We start from the raw sequence: 17660 nt of genomic DNA on the forward strand, positions 1-17660 counted from the left end.
ATCACCTTCACACCCCGAGATCTCCACCATCACCTTCACACCCCGAGATCTCCACCATCACCTTCACACCCCGAGATCTCCACCATCACACCCCGAGATCTCCACCATCACCTTCACACCCCGAGATCTCCACCATCACCTTCACACCCCGAGGTCTCCACCATCACCTTCACACCCCGAGATCTCCACCATCACCTTCACACCCCGAGATCTCCACCATCACCTTCACACCCCGAGATCTCCACCATCACCTTCACACCCCGAGATCTCCACCATCACCTTCACACCCCGAGATCTCCACCATCACCTTCACACCCCGAGATCTCCACCATCACCTTCACACCCCCAGGTCTCCACCATCACCTTCACACCCCGAGGTCTCCACCATCACCTTCACACCCCGAGGTCTCCACCATCACCTTCACACCCCGAGATCTCCACCATCACCTTCACACCCCCAGGTCTCCACCATCACCTTCACACCCCGAGATCTCCACAATCACCTTCACACCCCGAGGTCTCCACCATCACCTTCACACCCAGAGGTCTCCACCATCACCTTCACACCCAGAGGTCTCCACCATCACCTTCACACCCCCAGGTCTCCACCATCACCTTCACACCCCGAGATCTCCACCATCACCTTCACACCCCGAGATCTCCACCATCACCTTCACACCCCGAGATCTCCACCATCACCTTCACACCCCGAGGTCTCCACCATCACCTTCACACCCCGAGGTCTCCACCATCACCTTCACACCCCGAGGTCTCCACCATCACCTTCCCCCCCCCGAGATCTCCACCATCACCTTCACACCCCGAGATCTCCACCATCACCTTCACACCCCGAGATCTCCACCATCACCTTCACACCCCCAGGTCTCCACCATCACCTTCACACCCCGAGATCTCCACCATCACCTTCACACCCCGAGATCTCCACCATCACCTTCACACCCCGAGATCTCCACCATCACCTTCACACCCCGAGATCTCCACCATCACCTTCACACCCAGAGATCTCCACCATCACCTTCACACCCCGAGGTCTCCACCATCACCTTCACACCCCGAGGTCTCCACCATCACCTTCACACCCCGAGATCTCCACCATCACCTTCACACCCAGAGGTCTCCACCATCACCTTCCCCCCCCGAGGTCTCCACCATCACCTTCACACCCCGAGGTCTCCACCATCACCTTCACACCCAGAGATCTCCACCATCACCTTCACACCCCGAGGTCTCCACCATCACCTTCACACCCCGAGGTCTCCACCATCACCTTCACACCCCGAGGTCTCCACCATCACCTTCACACCCCCAGGTCTCCACCATCACCTTCACACCCCCAGGTCTCCACCATCACCTTCACTCCCCCAGGTCTCCACCATCACCTTCACACCCCGAGATCTCCACCATCACCTTCACACCCCGAGATCTCCACCATCACCTTCACACCCCGAGATCTCCACCATCACCTTCACACCCAGAGATCTCCACCATCACCTTCACACCCCGAGATCTCCACCATCACCTTCACACCCCGAGATCTCCACCACCTTCACACCCCGAGATCTCCACCATCACCTTCACACCCCGAGATCTCCACCATCACCTTCACACCCCGAGATCTCCACCATCACCTTCACACCCCGAGATCTCCACCATCACCTTCACACCCCGAGATCTCCACCATCACCTTCACACCCCGAGATCTCCACCATCACCTTCACACCCCGAGATCGCCACCATCACCTTCACACCCCCAGGTCTCCACCATCACCTTCACACCCCCAGGTCTCCACCATCACCTTCACACCCCGAGATCTCCACCATCACCTTCACACCCCGAGGTCTCCACCATCACCTTCACACCCCCAGGTCTCCACCATCACCTTCACACCCCCAGGTCTACACCATCACCTTCACACCCCGAGATCTCCAACATCACCTTCACACCCCGAGGTCTCCACCATCACACCCTGAGATCTCCACCATCCTCTACATCACCGGTTGTCTCCATCTCGTAGGTCCCTTTCCTCCATCACCGGTTGTCTCCCTCTCGTAGGTCCCTCTCCCCCTTCACTGGTTGGCTCCCTCTCGTAGGTCCCTCTCCCCCTTCACTGGTTGGCTCCCTCTCGTAGGTCCTTTTCCCCCATCACTGGTTGGCTCCCTCTCGTAGGTCCTTTTCCCCCATCACTGGTTGGCTCCCTCTCATAGGTTCCCCCCCCCCCCTCATCACTGGTTGTCTCCCTCTCGTATTTCGTCACTCCCCCTCCCCCCCTATCACCGGTTGTCTGCCTCTCTACCCCCCCCCCCCCATCACCAGTTGTCTCCCTCACCCTTCCCCCATCACCGGTTGTCTCCCTCTCGTAGGTCCCTCTTTCCCCCATCACCGGTTGTCTCCCTCTCGTAGGTCCCTCTCTCTCCCATCACTGGTTGTCTCCCTCTCGTAGGTCCCTCTCTCTCCCATCACTGGTTGTCTCCCTCTCGTAGGTCCCTCTCTCTCCCATCACTGGTTGTCTCCCTCTCGTAGGTCCCTCTCTCTCCCATCACTGGTTGTCTCCCTCTCGTAGGTCCCTCTCTCTCCCATCACTGGTTGTCTCCCTCTCGTAGGTCCCTCTCTCTCCCATCACTGGTTGTCTCCCTCTCGTAGGTCCCTCTCTCTCCCATCACTGGTTGTCTCCCTCTCGTAGGTCCCTCTCTCTCCCATCACTGGTTGTCTCCCTCTCGTAGGTCCCTCTCTCTCCCATCACTGGTTGTCTCCCTCTCGTAGGTCCCTCTCTCTCCCATCACTGGTTGTCTCCCTCTCGTAGGTCCCTCTCTCTCCCATCACTGGTTGTCTCCCTCTCGTAGGTCCCTCTCTCTCCCATCACTGGTTGTCTCCCTCTCGTAGGTCCCTCTCTCTCCCATCACTGGTTGTCTCCCTCTCGTAGGTCCCTCTCTCTCCCATCACTGGTTGTCTCCCTCTCGTAGGTCCCTCTCTCTCCCATCACTGGTTGTCTCCCTCTCGTAGGTCCCTCTCTCTCCCATCACTGGTTGTCTCCCTCTCATATATCTTTGATGCTCAGCTCTGTTTCTGTTCTCTTCATACTCAGGTCAGTGTTTATCTGAACACAAAGGAAGCACCAGGCACTTACCAAAGTCTGACTGTGCCCCGAGTTTCCAGGACCGTTCTCCCCTCTGGACACAGCTCCTTTGTGTCTTCCTTGGACTCTTCCTCTGCTGATTTACCAAAGATCAGATCCAACATATTCTTCAAGAGTCTCAGGAGGAAGGAGAAAGCTGAGAGATGTACAATACAAGGGATTATGGGACTTTACTCAGACAGAAAAACCGACACCAAAGATTCCACCAGATACCAGACCTCTACATGGCCCCCAAAGCAGGAGAAGAAAGTCACCGCTCCAGGGACAAATATGGAACATGAAACCTTTCTAAACTATGTAAAAAACCCGCTCAGCAAGGACATCGATGCCCAGTGTGGACCTGGTACTAAGAAGCCGCAGCCTAAAAGTCTTCTACCTAGTCAACATGCAATGCCCAGTTGTGGCCCACGTCTTACTATAGGTAGTGTCCTCACCCTACACATCTCTAAGGAGCCTGACGTATTGGACAATATCCAGGACACAATTACTGTAATACCTGCAGATGACTCAGGGGAAAAGCCCAAACCTGCAGCTGAGAAGATGGAGACAGAAGAAGCCTCACCCATCCATGGAGGAGACAACCAGATGTCAGGAACCAGGGCATGGCTGGAAGCGCTGACTGGTACCTCAGGATATTGTAGGCAGAATATTCATGGGTATTTGAAGTCCATGGCCAACGAACAGGAGTCTCGTGACTTGGAGAACTTAATCGAAAACTTTGAAGAAGACAGACTTTCCCCTATTGTCTTAAGGCAACTTGATCCTGACTGGGATACACATGAAGAAGCCTTGACGTCACCAAAGAACCTTGAAGATGCTTCACCAAGCTGTGACCTCTCCAATTCCCGATGTCATAGTGGAGGAGCTACCACCATGTGTCCAGACCACCGAGAGACCAGAGGAGCTACCACCACGTGTCCAGACCTTCGAGAGACAGAAATACACACTACCAATACATCTCTAATCCTCAGGGACACAAGAGGACTTACCACCTTATCTACAGTCCTTCAAGACACAAGAGGAGCTACCACCACACGTCCAGACCTCCGAGAGACAAGAGGAACTACCACCACGTGTCCAGACCTCCGTGAGGCAAGAGGAGCTATATGTACTCCTATAGTCCTCCAAGAGACAGGACAATCTACAACCTCATCTCCAATCCTCAGAGAGACACTTGGAGCCTTCAATGTGAAGAAGCATTCCGATAATGGACAACCTGCACCAATGTTTTCCTTTGGCTGTGTCCTCCACACATGTGAACCATCTCACCAGTCACATGACCACTACAGTCCCGTGGAGACTTCATATGACAAAAGGATGTTCTCAAAGACCAATTCACCTCCAGAAGTTCTCCATCCAGACCAGGAATTCTTGGAGAACGATGATGAGGAACTGGAAGGCATCTGGAACAATGCCAAGATGGCTCCATTGGTGTGCCAAGCACAGGCACCTCACGACCTGATACCCAAAAACGTGGTGAGGGGTAGTCTGTCTCCAGTGAAACCCAAACCTCATAGAGAACCATATGGCCAGGTTTTGATGGGGTCCCAACCCAACATGTTGGTGGCCACGTTCACTCTGCCGGCTTCTGCCTTGTTAGCTACAGAGTCTGTGACAGAGAAAAGACCCAACAATTGTAAGGAGAAGAGTCCGAGTACAGTGCCAGCCCCCCCACACAAGCATCCAGAGGAGATCAGTGAAGGAAGATCAGTGCCAAGTCCACAGGCTCCTCCACCCGAGACTGTAGAAGAGGCATCCATGTTCAAGGTGGGAAGGTGTTTATATGACTCCTCCGCCTGTATCCTGGGTATAATAGGTTACCTGGGTGTTTATAGGACTCCTCCGCCTGTATCCTGGGTATAATAGGTTACCTGGGTGTTTATAGGACTCCTCCGCCTGTATCCTGGGTATAATAGGTTACCTGGGTGTTTATAGGACTCCTCCGCCTGTATCCTGGGTATAATAGGTTACCTGGGTGTTTATAGGACTCCTCCGCCTGTATCCTGGGTATAATTGTCACCTGGGTGGTTATAGGACTGTTTATAGGGCTCCTCCGCCTGTACCCTGGGTGTTTATAGGACTCCTCCGCCTGTATCCTGGGTGTTTATAGGACTCCTCCGCCTGTACCCTGGGTATAATTGTCACCTGGGTGGTTATAGGACTCCTCCGCCTGTATCCTGGATGTTTATAAGACTCCTCCGCCTGTATCCTGGGTGTTTATAAGACTCCTCCGCCTGTATCCTGGATGTTTATAAGACTCCTCTGCCTGTATCCTGGGTATAATTGTCACCTGGGTGTTTATAGGACTCCTCCGCCTGTATCCTGGGTGTTTATAGGACTCCTCCGCCTGTATCCTGGGTATAATTGTCACCTGGGTGGTTATAGGACTCCTCCGCCTGTATCCTGGGTGTTTATAGGACTCCTCCGCCTGTATCCTGGGTGTTTATAGGACTCCTCCGCCTGTACCCTGGGTGTCTATAGGACTCCTCCGCCTGTATCCTGGGTATAATTGTCACCTGGGTGGTTATAGGACTCCTCCGCCTGTATCCTGGGTGTTTATAGGACTCCTCCGCCTGTATCCTGGGTATAATTGTCACCTAGGTAGTTATAGGACTGTTTATAGGACTCCTCCGCCTGTATCCTGGGTGTTTATAGGACTCCTCCGCCTGTATCCTGGGTATAATTGTCACCTGGGTGGTTATATGACTGTTTATAGGACTCCTCCGTCTGTACCCTGGGTGTTTATAGGACTCCTCTGCCTGTATCCTGGGTGTTTATAGGACTCCTCCGCCTGTATCCTGGGTGTTTATAGGACTCCTCCGCCTGTACCCTGGGTGTCTATAGGACTCCTCCGCCTGTACCCTGGGTATAATTGTCACCTGGGTGTTTATAGGACTCCTCTGCCTGTATCCTGGGTGTTTATAGGACTCCTCCGCCTGTATCCTGGGTGTTTATAGGACTCCTCCGCCTGTACCCTGGGTGTCTATAGGACTCCTCCGCCTGTATCCTGGGTATAATTGTCACCTGGGTGGTTATAGGACTCCTCCGCCTGTATCCTGGGTATAATTGTCACCTAGGTAGTTATAGGACTGTTTATAGGACTCCTCCGCCTGTATCCTGGGTATAATTGTCACCTGGGTGGTTATAGGACTGTTTATAGGACTCCTCCGCCTGTATCCTGGGTGTTTATAGGACTCCTCCGCCTGTATCCTGGGTGTTTATAGGACTCCTCCGCCTGTATCCTTGGTGTTTATAGGACTCCTCCTCCTGTATCCTGGGTGTTTATAGGACTCCTCCGCCTGTATCCTGGGTGTTTATAGGACTCCTCCGCCTGTATCCTGGGTGTTTATAGGACTCCTCCGCCTGTACCCTAGATTTTGTCTTGTTATTGCAGGTGACCCGGAGACTGGACTTCCACCTTATGGAGGGCTCCTTGGAGAAGAAACACGTCCTGCAGGTTGGGGGCCGGAAGGTGAGAGAACAATTCATCAGGCAGAGGATACAATGGATCTGTCTGGTGCAGTGGGCGGGTCCTCATGCTGTCTGGCGCAGTGGGCGGGGCCTGATGTATATATTCACTACAATCTGTCACTCATGCATCTTTTCCTCAGGCCTCCAACCGCACGTGGGGGACGTTCTATGCGGTTCTGGTGCGGCGGACCCTCTGCTTCTACTATGACCACAAACATTCTACCAAGGTGAGTGCCCAGGGCTGTAATTGTGAAAGCAAAATAAATTAAAAAACCAAACGATCGTCCTTTTGTAGAAGCGGCACCATGTACGGAACAGAACAGTCAGGTGTGTAGGGGCCGCAGGGGACCATCAGGGTCAAAGGTTCCTGATCACACATCTTCTAGGGAATGGGAGGAAATATAAGAATATAAAAATAATTTCTTTATATAGTGCGCACAGATTCCGCAGCATATGAGGAGATTGTAAGGCTGGGCTCACTTCATGATTTGAGTGTCCGCTGCACAGATACAAATTCGGAAGCTGAAATCGGTTGAAATTGTATCTGTGCACGGACATGTACGGACACATTCACGTTCATGGGGCTGCGGACTCGATCGTAGTCAACTAGTCAGCTGACGACCATCTGGTCATTTTCTTAACACATCAGATTTTTTACATGGACTGAAAATCGTGGCAGACCACGACTGTAAGAAGGATGTGATCATGTGACCAGGGCGCCCTAAGATATTTACTGACAATCTATTTTTGGGGGTTGTCTTTAGTATTTCTACATGTACAGGACCTGGAGAAATGCTGAAAAGTATTTAATTACTAAGAGAACTAATAGTTAAATTGTAACAATTAACAAAATGAAAGTGAATGATAAGAGAGAAGGGAGATGTAAATCGATGAGTATGTGGTGAGACCTCCCTGTGTCTTCAGCCTCAGTTCTTCTAGTTTGCACACAGATTATGAAAGATCTTCTGTAGATGTAGAGAACTAAGCTCAGATCTTCTGTGGATGTAGAGAACTAAGCTCAGATCTTCTGTAGGAGAACTAAGCTCAGATCTTCTGTAGATGTAGAGAACTAAGCTCAGATCTTCTGTAGATGTAGAGAACTAAGCTCAGATCTTCTGTAGGAGAACTAAGCTCAGATCTTCTGTAGATGTAGAGAACTAAGCTCAGATCTTCTGTAGATGTAGAGAACTAAGCTCAGATCTTCTGTAGATGTAGGAGAACTAAGCTCAGATCTTCTGTAGGAGAACTAAGCTCAGATCTTCTGTGGATGTAGAGAACTAAGCTCAGATCTTCTGTGGATGTAGAGAACTAAGCCCTGATCTTCTGTAGATGTAGAGAACTAAGCTCAGATCTTCTGTAGATGTAGGAGAACTAAGCTCAGATCTTCTGTAGATGTAGGAGAACTAAGCTCAGGTCTTCTGTAGATGTAGGAGAACTAAGCTCAGATCTTCTGTAGGAGAACTAAGCTCAGATCTTCTGTAGGAGAACTAAGCTCAGATCTTCTGTGGATGTAGAGAACTAAGCTCAGATCTTCTGTAGATGTAGAGAACTAAGCTCAGATCTTCTGTAGATGTAGGAGAACTAAGCTCAGATCTTCTGTAGATGTAGAGAACTAAGCTCAGATCTTCTGTAGATGTAGAGAACTAAGCTCAGATCTTCTGTAGGAGAACTAAGCTCAGATCTTCTGTAGATGTAGGAGAACTAAGCTCAGATCTTCTGTAGATGTAGGAGAACTAAGCTCAGATCTTCTGTAGATGTAGGAGAACTAAGCTCAGATCTTCTGTAGATGTAGAGAACTAAGCTCAGATCTTCTGTAGATGTAGGAGAACTAAGCTCAGATCTTCTGTAGATGTAGGAGAACTAAGCTCAGATCTTCTGTAGATGTAGAGAACTAAGCTCAGATCTTCTTTAGGAGAACTAAGCTCAGATCTTTTGTAGATGTAGAACTAAGCTCAGATCTTTTGTAGATGTAGAACTAAGCTCAGATCTTCTGTGGATGTAGAGAACTAAGCTCAGATCTTCTGTAGATGTAGGAGAACTAAGCTCAGGTCTTCTGTGGATGTAGGAGAACTAAGCTCAGGTCTTCTGTGGATGTAGGAGAACTAAGCTCAGGTCTTCTGTGGATGTAGGAGAACTAAGCTCAGATCTTCTGTAGGAGAACTAAGCTCAGATCTTCTGTAGGAGAACTAAGCTCAGATCTTCTGTAGGAGAACTAAGCTCAGATCTTCTGTAGGAGAACTAAGCTCAGATCTTCTGTAGGAGAACTAAGCTCAGATCTTCTGTAGGAGAACTAAGCTCAGATCTTCTGTAGGAGAACTAAGCTCAGATCTTCTGTGGATGTAGGAGAACTAAGCTCAGATCTTCTGTAGATGTAGGAGAACTAAGCTCAGATCTTCTGTAGATGTAGAGAACTAAGCTCAGATCTTCTGTAGGAGAACTAAGCTCAGATCTTCTGTAGATGTAGAGAACTAAGCTCAGATCTTCCGTAGGAGAACTAAGCTCAGATCTTCCGTAGGAGAACTAAGCTCAGATCTTCTGTAGGAGAACTAAGCTCAGATCTTCTGTAGGAGAACTAAGCTCAGATCTTCTGTAGGAGAACTAAGCTCAGATCTTCTGTAGGAGAACTAAGCTCAGATCTTCTGTAGGAGAACTAAGCTCAGATCTTCTGTAGATGTAGAGAAGTAAGCTCAGATCTTCTGAGCTTAGTTCTCTACATCTACAGAAGATCTGAGCTTAGTTCTCCTACAGAAGATCTGAGCTTAGTTCTCTACATCCACAGATCTTCTGTAGGAGAACTAAGCTCAGATCTTCTGTAGATGTAGAACTAATCTCAGATCTTCTGTAGATGTAGAGAACTAAAGTCAGGTCTTCTGTGTGCTCATCTAAACCCAGACAGACTGGATGAGGTGTGATCTGGGCTCTGTAGGTCTATATCATCACTTCTAGGACTTCTTCTTCTTCTTCTTTAGGCTGAAGATAGTAAATAGCATTGGCTGTGTGTCCTAGGTATGACCACTCTTCCACAATCTTAGCTTTGTAGCAGGGTTTGGCTGTTCCTCGCCCTGTTTTAAGTTTCCTGCACGGCTGTTTGTTTCCAGTTATTTCTGTGTTTCAATCTCCATATGTAAATGATGATTATTATCCGATGATTGGTATAAATGGTTAATCATATCCTATTTTGTTAATTGATAAAAATAAACGATTACATACAGTATATTATTGGAAGATTATTACTTTGCAAAAGTTTTAGGCAGGTGTGAACCATACTATAAACTTCCATCATTGATGATTGTCAGCTCTGGGGGTCGGGGGGGCTCCTATCATTGACAGCTCTGGGGGTCAGGGTGGGCTCTTATCATTGTCAGTTCTGGGGGTCAAGGTGGGCTCCTATCATTGTCAGTTCTGGGGGTTGAGGTGGGCTCCTATCATTGTCAGCTTTGGGGTCGGGGTGGGCTCCTATCATTGTCAGCTTTGGGGTCGGGGTGGGCTCCTATCATTGTCAGCTTTGGGGTCGGGGTGGGCTCCTATCATTGTCAGCTTTGGGGTCGGGGTGGGCTCCTATCATTGTCAGCTTTGGGGTCGGGGTGGGCTCCTATCATTGTCAGCTTTGGGGTCGGGGTGGGCTCCTATCATTGTCAGCTTTGGGGTCGGGGTGGGCTCCTATCATTGTCAGCTTTGGGGTCGGGGTGGGCTCCTATCATTGTCAGCTTTGGGGTCGGGGTGGGCTCCTATCATTGTCAGCTTTGGGGTCGGGGTGGGCTCCTATCATTGTCAGCTCTGATGGTCGGGGTGGGCTCCTATCATTGTCAGCTCTGGGGGTCGGGTGGGCTCCTATTAATTGTCAGCTCTGGGGGTCGAGGTGGGCTCCTATTATTGATTGTCCACTCTGGTGGTCAGGGTGGGCTCTTATCATTGTCAGCTGTGGGGGTCGGGGTGGGCTCCTATTATTGATGATTGTCAGCTCTGGGGGTCGGGTGGGCTATGCTCCTATCCGTGGTGCTGACTGTCTATTCCCCCGATAGAGATCGGCGTCTTCTCCCCCCCTGCACCTTACTGGGGCCGTCTGCACCCTGGAATCAGACTATACCAAGAGAGACAACTGTTTCCGGCTGCGGTAAGTGCAGAGTCATCTGCCATATTGTGGCTCCCATTGCAGGAGCCTCATAGGCCCTTTGCTTATCACCTTCTGGACTTGTGGCCCCCAAAATTGTTATTTTTTTGGGGGGAGCAAGGGGGGGGGGGTGTATGTAGCCTTCTCTTAATCCTTCTGTTTCTTCAGATTAATGGACGGCTCTGAATATCTTTTTCGGGCGCCGACCCCGGAGTCCCTCCAGCAGTGGGTGAAAAGACTGCGTCACAACTCAGGTGAGTGGCATCTCCTACCCAGGACTGGGCTCTGGGTGAGGGGCGAGATGGAGCCATAACCATTTCCTTCGGTGTCCTGCAGGGATGGAGGACGCGGATCTTCTGCGGGGGGCAGCAGTGGCCTCTGACCGATCCCCAAGAATCAGGTGAAATAATGGTAGTGACATCATGGTGTATACTGTATGGGCTATAGGGGGGACAGGAGACCGCCCCATCATGGTGTATACTGTATGGGCTATAGGGGGACAGGAGACCACCCCATCATGGTCTATACTGTATGGGCTATAGGGGGACAGGAGACCGCCCCATCATGGTGTATACTGTATGGGCTATAGGGGGACAGGAGACCGCCCCATCATGGTGTATACTGTATGGGCTATAGGGGGACAGGAGATCGCCCCATCATGGTGTATACTGTATGGGCTATAGGGGGACAGGAGACCGTCCCATCATGGTGTATACTGTATGGGCTATAGGGGGACAGGAGATCGCCCCATCATGGTGTATACTGTATGGGCTATAGGGGGACAGGAGACCGTCCCATCATGGTGTATACTGTATGGGCTATAGGGGGACAGGAGACCGCCCCATCATGGTGTATACTGTATGGGGTATAGGGGGACAGGAGACCGCCCCATCATGGTGTATACTGTATGGGCTATAGGGGACAGGAGACCGCCCCATCATGGTGTATACTGTATGGGCTATAGGGGGGACAGGAGACCGCCCCATCATGGTGTATACTGTATGGGCTATAGGGGGACAGGAGACCGCCCCATCATGGTGTATACTGTATGGGCTATAGGGGGGACAGGAGACCGCCCCATCATGGTGTATACTGTATGGGCTATAGGGGGACAGGAGACCGCCCCATCATGGTCTATACTGTATGGGCTATAGGGGGACAGGAGACCGCCCCATCATGGTGTATACTGTATGGGCTATAGGGGGGACAGGAGACCGCCCCGTCATGGTGTATACTGTATGGGCTATAGGGGGGACAGGAGACCGCCCCATCATGGTGTATACTGTATGGGCTATAGGGGGACAGGAGACCGCCCCGTCATGGTGTATACTGTATGGGCTATAGGGGGACAGGAGACCGCCCCATCATGGTGTATACTGTATGGGCTATAGGGGGGACAGGAGACCGCCCCATCATGGTGTATACTGTATGGGCTATAGGGGGGACAGGAGACCGCCCCGTCATGGTGTATACTGTATGGGCTATAGGGGGGACAGGAGACCGCCCCGTCATGGTGTATACTGTATGGGCTATAGGGGGGACAGGAGACCGCCCCGTCATGGTGTATACTGTATGGGCTATAGGGGGGACAGGAGACCGCCCCATCATGGTGTATACTGTATGGGCTATAGGGGGGACAGGAGACCGCCCCATCATGGTGTATACTGTATGGGCTATAGGGGGACAGGAGACCGCCCCGTCATGGTGTATACTGTATGGGCTATAGGGGGACAGGAGACCGCCCCATCATGGTGTATACTGTATGGGCTATAGGGGGGAAAGGAGACCGCCCCGTCATGGTGTATACTGTATGGGCTATAGGGGGACAGGAGACCGCCCCATCATGGTGTATACTGTATGGGCTATAGGGGGACAGGAGACCGCCCCGTCATGGTGTATACTGTATGGGCTATAGGGGGACAGGAGACCGCCCCATCATGGTGTATACTGTATGGGCTATAGGGGGACAGGAGACCGCCCCATCATGGTGTATACTGTATGGGCTATTGGGTGTGGGGCTGTTTTGGGACATTTCATCATTTCTAATCGTCTTTTCATCCTTTAAGGTCCCTGATGCCGGATTTGTGCCAGTCTGAACCAACGCGAGCCGATCCATCTTGGAAGGAGGGGGAGACTATGACAGCTGGTGAGACGCCCCATTGTTCTCTAGTGGGAGCCGGTGTGGGGGGGTCCAGTGAGACGCCCCATTGTTCTCTAGTGGGAGTCCGGTGAGATTCCCCATTGTTCCCTAGTGGGAGCCGGTGTGGGGGTCCGGTGAGACACCCCATTGTTCTCTAGTGGGAGCTGGTGTGGGGGTCCGGTGAGATGCCCCATTGTTCTCTAGTGGGAGCCGGTGTGGGGGTCCGGTGAGATGCCCCATTGTTCTCTAGTGGGAGCTGATGTGGGGGTCCGGTGAGATACCCCATTGTTCTCTAGTGGGAGCTGGTGTAGGGGTCCGGTGAGATGCCCCATTGTTCTCTAGTGGGAGCTGATGTGGGGGTCCGGTGAGATACCCCATTGTTCTCTAGTGGGAGCCGGTGTGGGGGTCTCCTAATAGTGTACTCAGAAGATAGGAGCCGAGGGCCAGACACAAGTGGTGTCCTACACTGTGTATAATGACTGATCTTCTCTAACAGGAATCCCAAAGAATAACTCCCATCATCTGCTGCTGGAGGGTGCGGACCCCGAGAGTAACGGGACAACAAGGAGGAGGTCACAGTCCTTCAGCTCCGGTAAGATATACAGCCTAGAGATCAGCTGTGACATCATTGAGAATACAGCCTATCCATCACTAGAGATCAGCTGTGACATCACATAGAATACAGCCTATCCATCACTAGAGATCAGCGGTGACATCACTGAGAATACAGCCTATCCATCACTAGAGATCAGCGGTGACATCACTGAGAATACAGCCTATCCATCACTAGAGATCAGCGGTGACATAACTGAGAATACAGCCTATCCATCACTAGAGATCAGCGGTGACATCACTGAGAATACATCCTATCCATCACTAGAGATCAGCGGTAACATCACTGAGAATACAGTCTATCCATCACTAGAGATCAGCGGTGACATCACTGAGAATACAGTCTATCCATCACTAGAGATCAGCGGTAACATCACTGAGAATACAGTCTATCCATCACTAGAGACCAGCGGTGACATCACTGAGAATACAGCCTATCCATCACTAGAGATCAGCAGAGACATCACTAAGAATACAGCCTATCCATCATTAGAGATCAGCAGTGACATCCCTGAGGTTGTAGCCTATCCATCACTAGAGATCAGCAGTGACATCCCGGAGGTTGTAGCCTATCCATCACTAGAGATCACCAGTGACATCCCCGAGGTTGTAGCCTATCCATCACTAGAGATCAGCGGTGACATCACTGAGAATACAGCCTATCCATCACTAGAGATCAGCGGTGACATCACTGAGAATACATCCTATCCATCACTAGAGATCAGCGGTGACATCACTGAGAATACAGCCTATCCATCACTAGAGATCAGCAGTGACATCACTGAGAATACAGCCTATCCATCACTAGAGACCAGCGGTGACATCACTGAGAATACAGCCTATCCATCACTAGAGATCAGCAGAGACATTACTAAGAATACAGCCTATCCATCACTAGAGATCAGCGGTGACATCACTGAGAATACAGCCTATCCATCACTAGAGATCAGCGGTGACATCACTGAGAATACAGCCTATCCATCACTAGAGATCAGCGGTGACATCACTGAGAATACAGCCTATCCATCACTAGAGATCAGCAGTGACATCACTGAGAATACATCCTATCCATCACTAGAGATCAGCGGTGACATCACTGAGATTACAGCCTATCCATCACTAGAGATCAGCGGTGACATCACTAAGAATACAGCCTATCCATCACTAGAGATCAGCGGTGACATCACTGAGAATACAGCCTATCCATCACTAGAGATCAGCTGTGACATCATTGAGAATACAGCCTATCCATCACTAGAGATCAGCAGTGACATCACTGAGAATACATCCTATCCATCACTAGAGATCAGCGGTGACATTACTGAGAATACAGCCTATCCATCACTAGAGATCAGCGGTGACATCACTAAGAATACAGCCTATCCATCACTAGAGATCAGCGGTGACATTACTGAGAATACAGCCTATCCATCACTAGAGATCAGCGGTGACATCACTGAGAATACAGCCTATCCATCACTAGAGATCAGCGGTGACATCACTGACATTACAGCCTATCCATCACTAGAGATCAGCGGTGACATCACTGAGAATACATCCGATCCATCACTAGAGATCAGCGGTGACATCACTGACATTACAGCCTATCCATCACTAGAGATCAGCGGTGACATCACTGAGAATACAGTCTATCCATCACTAGAGATCAGCGGTGACATCACTGAGATTACAGCCTATCCATCACTAGAGATCAGCAGTGACATCACTGAGAATACAGCCTATCCATTCACTAGAGATCAGCGGTGACATCACTGAGAATACAGCCTATCCATCACTAGAGATCAGCAGTGACATCACTGAGATTACAGCCTATCCATCACTAGAGATCAGCAGTGACATCACTGAGAATACAGTCTATCCATCCCTAGAGATCAGCGGTGACATCCCCGAGGTTGTAGCCTATCCATCCCTAGAGATCAGCGGTGACATCCCCGAGGTTGTAGCCTATCCCTCTTATCTTTCTCTTCTCTTTGTCGCAGTCGTGTATCAGAAGGTGCCATCGGTGTCGGGCCCCCAGGACTCCTCCTTCTCGGTGACCCTTTACATTGATGACCCCCTGATCCCCCGTATTCGCTGTCATTCCTTTGCCGCTCCGCAGGGGGCGCTGCTCAGCAGACACACAGCCCACCTGAGGCCACAGAATAAATCCGTCTTCAGAAAGTTTTTCCGTAAGAAAGAATGAGACCTGTAAACCCTACTGCAAGACCAGAGGATTGTGGACCCAGGGGCCCTACTGCAAGACCAGAGGATTGTGGCCCCAGGGGCCCTACTGCAAGACCAGAGGATTATGGGACATGAGGGAATCAGTGAGCGCCCAGGACTCTGCAGTGGTCATGTGACCTGAAATACTGCGCCCAGGAAACCTGCACAAAGAACAATCTATTCACTGGGTATTTATTACTACTGGGGGGGGGGGGTGAGGAGAGCTCAGCCCACTGTATGATGACATCACTACGCCAAAATACCCACCGCTGATCCCATTATATACATCACATGTACAATACATAGAAACTGCTTTACTGGGGAGAGTGTAGTGTACACCCAGCAGAATAGTGAGTACAGCTCTGGAGTATAATACAGGATATAACTCAGGATCAGTACAGGATAAGTAATGTATGTACAGAGTTATCTCACCAGCAGAATAGTGAGTACAGCTCGGGGATATAATACAGGATATAACTCAGGATCAGTACAGGATAAGTAATGTAATATATGTACACAGTGACCTCACCAGCAGAATAGTGAGTACAGCTCTGGGGAATAATACAGGATATAACTCAGGATCAGTACAGGATAAGTAATGTAATGTATGTACACAGTGACCTCACCAGCAGAATAGTGAGTACAGCTCTGGGGTATAATACAGGATATAACTCAGGATCAGTACAGGATAAGTAATGTAATGTATGTACACAGTGACCTCACCAGCAGAATAGTGAGTACAGCTCTGGGGTATAATACAGGATATAACTCAGGATCAGTACAGGATAAGTAATGTAATGTATGTACACAGTGACCTCACCAGCAGAATAGTGAGTACAGCTCTGGAGTATAATACAGGATATAACTCAGGATCAGTACAGGATAAGTCATGTAATGTATGTACACAGTGACCTCACCAGCAGAATAGTGAGTACAGCTCTGGGGTATAATACAGGATATAACTCAGGATCAGTACAGGATAAGTAATGTAATGTATGTACACAGTGACCTCACCAGCAGAATAGTGAGTACAGCTCTGGGGTATAATACAGGATATAACTCAGGATCAGTACAGGATAAGTAATGTAATGTATGTACACAGTGATCTCACCAGCAGAATAGTGAGTACAGCTCTGGAGTATAATACAGGATATAACTCAGGATCAGTACAGGATAAGTCATGTAATGTATGTACACAGTGACCTCACCAGCAGAATAGTGAGTACAGCTCTGGGGTATAATACAGGATATAACTCAGGATCAGTACAGGATAAGTAATGTAATGTATGTACACAGTGACCTCACCAGCAGAATAGTGAGTACAGCTCTGGGGTATAATACAGGATATAACTCAGGATCAGTACAGGATAAGTAATGTAATGTATGTACACAGTGACCTCACCAGCAGAATAGTGAGTACAGCTCTGGAGAGAGGTTGTGTTCTGCTGAGCTCCTGAGACTTCCACAGAAGCAGTGATTTCCATCCGCCCCTCCCCAGGTGTGTGGCATTCACCTGGGTAGGTTCTCCTGCTATGGAGCCCAGGGGATCTGGAGCTTCATCTTGCACTCCCCGTACCCGGCCGGCGGGGGGTGCCAAGGAAAATGCCACGGCCAACAATCCGGACGGAATTAGAACAACCAGGGCTCACAGTAATGTGGTGCCCCCTCCCCCGTCCTCAGCTGGGAGCTGCAAAGCCTCCAGCAAAAGCCCTGCAAGGAAAAGAAGCTCTTCCAGGCAGAGGAGTGCAGTGAAGGCAGCTGTGTCTGGACCCTCACAACCCCAGCAATGGGGGGTAAAGGGGAACAGAGAATCACTGGCGACCTTTGGATCAAGAATCCATGTGAAGATGGCTGAATATGAACAGCTTGGAAAGCAGCTTCGTGGCCTTAGAGAAGATCTAAAGTTTGCGGATCAAGCGGATCAGGCACCTAAGGCAAAGAGATCAGC

General features: G+C 50.2%; 1 protein-coding gene across 4 annotated transcripts in view; it reads left to right on the top strand.

Moving 5' to 3' along the window:
- The window catches only part of LOC130330008 (spectrin beta chain, non-erythrocytic 5-like), a 119783-nt gene extending 103402 nt beyond the window's left edge, over window positions 1-16381 (top strand). The window contains exons 22-30 of one of the 4 annotated variants that reach the window (XM_056553561.1): window positions 3105-4922; window positions 6550-6627; window positions 6767-6853; window positions 10649-10740; window positions 10906-10991; window positions 11074-11137; window positions 12804-12883; window positions 13374-13469; window positions 15490-16381. In XM_056553561.1, coding sequence (XP_056409536.1) covers window positions 3105-4922; window positions 6550-6627; window positions 6767-6853; window positions 10649-10740; window positions 10906-10991; window positions 11074-11137; window positions 12804-12883; window positions 13374-13469; window positions 15490-15692 — 2604 coding nt within the window. In that variant the 3' untranslated portion in view covers window positions 15693-16381. Of the gene's footprint in view, window positions 1-3104; window positions 4923-6549; window positions 6628-6766; window positions 6854-9595; window positions 9633-10648; window positions 10741-10905; window positions 10992-11073; window positions 11149-12803; window positions 12884-13373; window positions 13470-15489 lie in introns of those variants that run through there. The other 3 variants (XR_008873448.1, XM_056553562.1, XR_008873449.1) reach the window with 3 other exon arrangements.
- The last annotated feature ends 1279 nt before the right edge of the window (window positions 16382-17660 follow it).

This window comes from Hyla sarda, unplaced genomic scaffold (assembly GCF_029499605.1).
Source record: "Hyla sarda isolate aHylSar1 unplaced genomic scaffold, aHylSar1.hap1 scaffold_329, whole genome shotgun sequence".
In the NCBI taxonomy this organism is placed as follows: domain Eukaryota; kingdom Metazoa; phylum Chordata; class Amphibia; order Anura; family Hylidae; genus Hyla; species Hyla sarda.